The 3,620-nt window shown below is 33.8% G+C and overlaps 1 protein-coding gene across 1 annotated transcript; it reads right to left on the minus strand.

Moving 5' to 3' along the window:
* Nucleotides 1-1,316: 1,316 nt before the first annotated feature.
* On the minus strand, nt 1,317-3,022 carry LOC145001177 (Lung seven transmembrane receptor family protein). Its single transcript, XM_078960532.1, has one exon. It carries the CDS (start codon nt 2,829-2,831, stop codon nt 1,518-1,520), a length of 1,314 nt encoding a protein of 437 aa, XP_078816658.1. The 5' UTR covers nt 2,832-3,022; the 3' UTR covers nt 1,317-1,517.
* Nucleotides 3,023-3,620: the final 598 nt, after the last annotated feature.

The following is a 3,620-nucleotide window of genomic DNA, read 5'->3' on the forward strand; positions in this document are numbered from 1 at the left end:
CGCGACCTGACTCGTCGAGTCCATCCATGGCCTCGCCGAGTCATCCTCTAAAACTTACACTTTTAGCCCTTCAACTCTACTCTTGCGATTCCGGGATGTTACAATTGGTTAATTAATTATTTTTAAATTTTAAAAGGTAATCAAACTTTTGGTTTTGTGCTCATTTAATTATTTAACTTTTGGTTGTCACTTAACTTTTGAATTTGTGCTCATTTAGTTACCTAACTTTTAAAATTGTGTTCATTTAGTCATTAAACTTTTTAAAAAATTTAAAAGTTTAGTGACTAAATAAGCACAATTTTAAATTTAAATGATTAAATGAGCACAAATCAAAAAATTAAGTGACTAAATGAACACAAAACCAAAAATTTGATTATTTTTAAAACTTAAAAATAATTAAGTAACCAAATGAATACAAAACCAAAATCCAAATAACCAAAAATGACTTAAACCCTAAAAATAGATATAAACAAAAGACACACGTTACCCAAAACACAATGACTATTCATGCAAGTTACTCGTGTTGGTTGGTAACGCTCTTAGGCTTTAGACCGTTTATTTTCCTTGCCAAATGATCCAAATTATCACATTGTTCTTATTTTATTAAGCAAATTTGTATATTCCTAAATTTTATAGTTTTTAGGGATAAGTGACTAATACTAAAAACACGCTTCTTAAATTCGGGTAAATCATGTTATAAAAATTCACTTTTGCGACTGGACTATATGTGTCCGAAATCTTTGTCGAATGATTTACATAATTTAGTTATAAACCGGATCTTTTATATACACATATAAGTTATGCACATTCGATTCTATAGACATAATAACAACAAACTTTCAAATTGTTTCACATAATTAATCATATTTAGAATAGCATTATACTCGCATTTAATAATTTTGTCATTGATATCCCAATTGCAAAATAGTTTATGATTAAGTTTTATTTTCATTTTTATTTTTCAACTTTTTTTTATGGTTGATGACTTAGGGTAACCAACTCTTCTTCATGTATACTTTTTACTCATTTTTATTTGTACGTCTCTTTTATACTATTACCACTAAATTGCCAATTTTTTGTTGAATAAAAACTATTTTTAATACAAAAACAAGAAACATAATACAATTGTGTCATGGAAATTGATTAACCAATGAGATTACTTTTCGTTGTCATTGAAGATGAAAACAAACATGCCTATACATTTTTCTTTCTTTTAATTCATGTCTTCATAACAATAAAAAATAAGACAATATTACCCTTTGACCATATCTCTATTTCTCAAAATCAAGATTCACCTCAGCACATATACAAACACAAAACAATAACGAGTGATGTATTATGAATAGAACAAAGAACATGACAAATAAAGACTACTTACAAAACTGTATCATTGTAACAGATACATCATACTACACCAAGAATATTTGTAAATTGTAATAGTATAGAAACAGATTTCAACATTTGTATGCGACATTCCTAAACAAACCTGTAAGAAGAAGAAGAAGAAGAAAGGCAGATCAAAGTTCAAATTCATCTTCAAGTTTCAATTGCTCTGATGCAGCTTCTTCATCATCATCATCAACAGCAAAGTAAGGATTATGAGCCTCTGGTTTGAAATTGTACCCAGTGAAAACATAAAAAGCAAGAGTGGCTAACTCAGCAGCTACTACACTAGTCCACAAATACTTATACGAAGTGATAGTCTCCAATGCATACACCACAACTCTTGTGAAGTAAATGTAGCAGATAACCACAACATAATATTGTCTGAAGAGGGTTAATTTCATCAGATTAACAGCTGCTTTTCCATCTGTTCTAGCTGCTTCTCTTAAGTTCTTGATTGACCAAACAATGGGGAATAGAACAGCACAACAACAGACAACATCGACTAGTAGAAACACCTGCTTCCATGTCACCCAATCTTGTCCATATGGCCCTGATTCATCGATCACGACTTGAGCAATGTTGGCGACGACTTGAAGTGGGATCACAATCATTAGCACCTTCTTTTCTTTGTCTTGGAGATAGGGTTTCAGGAACGACCATCCAGTTCCGATTAACACGATCAATGTGAACAATGTGATTCCTTTCAGGAAGCTGAAAATGTAGAACAGAACGTCCCATCCATGGGCGCTACCGGTACGCTTGATATAGGATTTATCTTCGGCTTCACATACCAAGTTTAATGCTTTCAGGACCACAACAGCAAGCATAAAGAAATGGATTCCGAATACAGTAAGACGTTTTTTGTACAGAAAGTAAACCCAAGCTGCTGCCATAGTAATGTAAATGAGGGAGAACAAGAAATAAACCCTTGGGAGAACGGTAATTCCAGCAGAAAGGTAATCGCGAGTGTTGGACTTGCCATCGAGATTGTACATAGCAGATCGGACGTCCATTGAGACCTTAAGCTGAGGAAGACAGTTAGCAAACACAAGAGTATACTGATCGGCATCCGATTGGAGATAATAATGATCAAAACCTTTCGCATCTTTCGCTATCGAATTCAAATTGTAAACTTCTTTGATGATATTGGATTGAAGCGCACACGCTATCTCCGCGTCTTCGATCTGTTGGAGAACCTGAAGCCATGAATCACGCGTGCAGAGAAAAAAACCTAATTTAGAGAGGTCAGGGTCTGCTGTCGAGAACGATAGTTTGGAAACGTTGAGTTCGAGTCTGCCATTGTGAGTGAAACCGAATTCATCGAAGGGGATGATTGGTCGGGGGTCGGATCGGATCTCGGTGAAGCGAATTTCGGCGGTGGCGATGGAGATGAAGGCGACGAGGATGAGGAGGAGGAGGAAAGAGGAGGAAGAACCGGAAGCCATTGATCGGAGATCTGAATCGAAATGCTCAGATCTGTGACAGTTGTAGTTGTGATTCTTCCTTTGTTTGATAATCTGAGTTGAAATTGGGATTACGACGGTTTAAGAAATTTATATATTAAAGTGAATTTGGTTTGAGATCTGAGAGCGTCGGTGGGTGTAGCCGCGTGCGTGTCGCGAAAGGAAACGTACAAAGGAAATGTGGATACATTATCATTAAAAATAGAGGTTAGTATTTGAAAATTTTGTCTTACAACACCTAAAAAGTAATTTAACTATTTAAAGAAATACAAAATTTTATGATGGGGACTTATGGTTTTTTTTTTTTTTTAAATAGCGATTTAATTTAAGAATAACATTTGGTCAAATTGTTTCCAAATCAAATTTGGTTTTGTTGTGTAACTCGGTTAGAAATGTCTCTATTTTATCTTTTTGTTATTTTATAAAATAAGTAATTATATGTACCAACCACATAGATTATACAAAAATTAAGATGTTTGCTTCACATTTTAAAAGAAAGTGGTAAATCATATTATTTGAATGTTCCATGTCAATTGGTCTTAATATCTACATTAGAGGTCAATCGCGGAACACTAACAATATTTTGGTTGTGTCAAGGTTTGAACCTTAGGATATATAAAATTCCACTCATCAACCGCTAAACTTCCATTGTTGAGGCATGTTTCACGTCTTATCTACATTGGTTAGATTCAGAGTATTACTTTGATCTGTTTTATTTTTTCCTATTTAAGGAGACAAACTAAGAGTTGCTACAAGTGTCATAAACGTAAT

This window comes from Lactuca saligna, chromosome 6 (assembly GCF_052625555.1).
Source record: "Lactuca saligna cultivar CGN05327 chromosome 6, ASM5262555v1, whole genome shotgun sequence".
Classification (NCBI taxonomy): domain Eukaryota; kingdom Viridiplantae; phylum Streptophyta; class Magnoliopsida; order Asterales; family Asteraceae; genus Lactuca; species Lactuca saligna.

What these genes read in the sequence shown, in the direction of transcription:
- LOC145001177 (XM_078960532.1), bottom strand. Translation starts at nt 2,831, where the DNA reads ATGGCTTCCGGTTCTTCCTCCTCTTTCCTCCTCCTCCTCATCCTCGTC.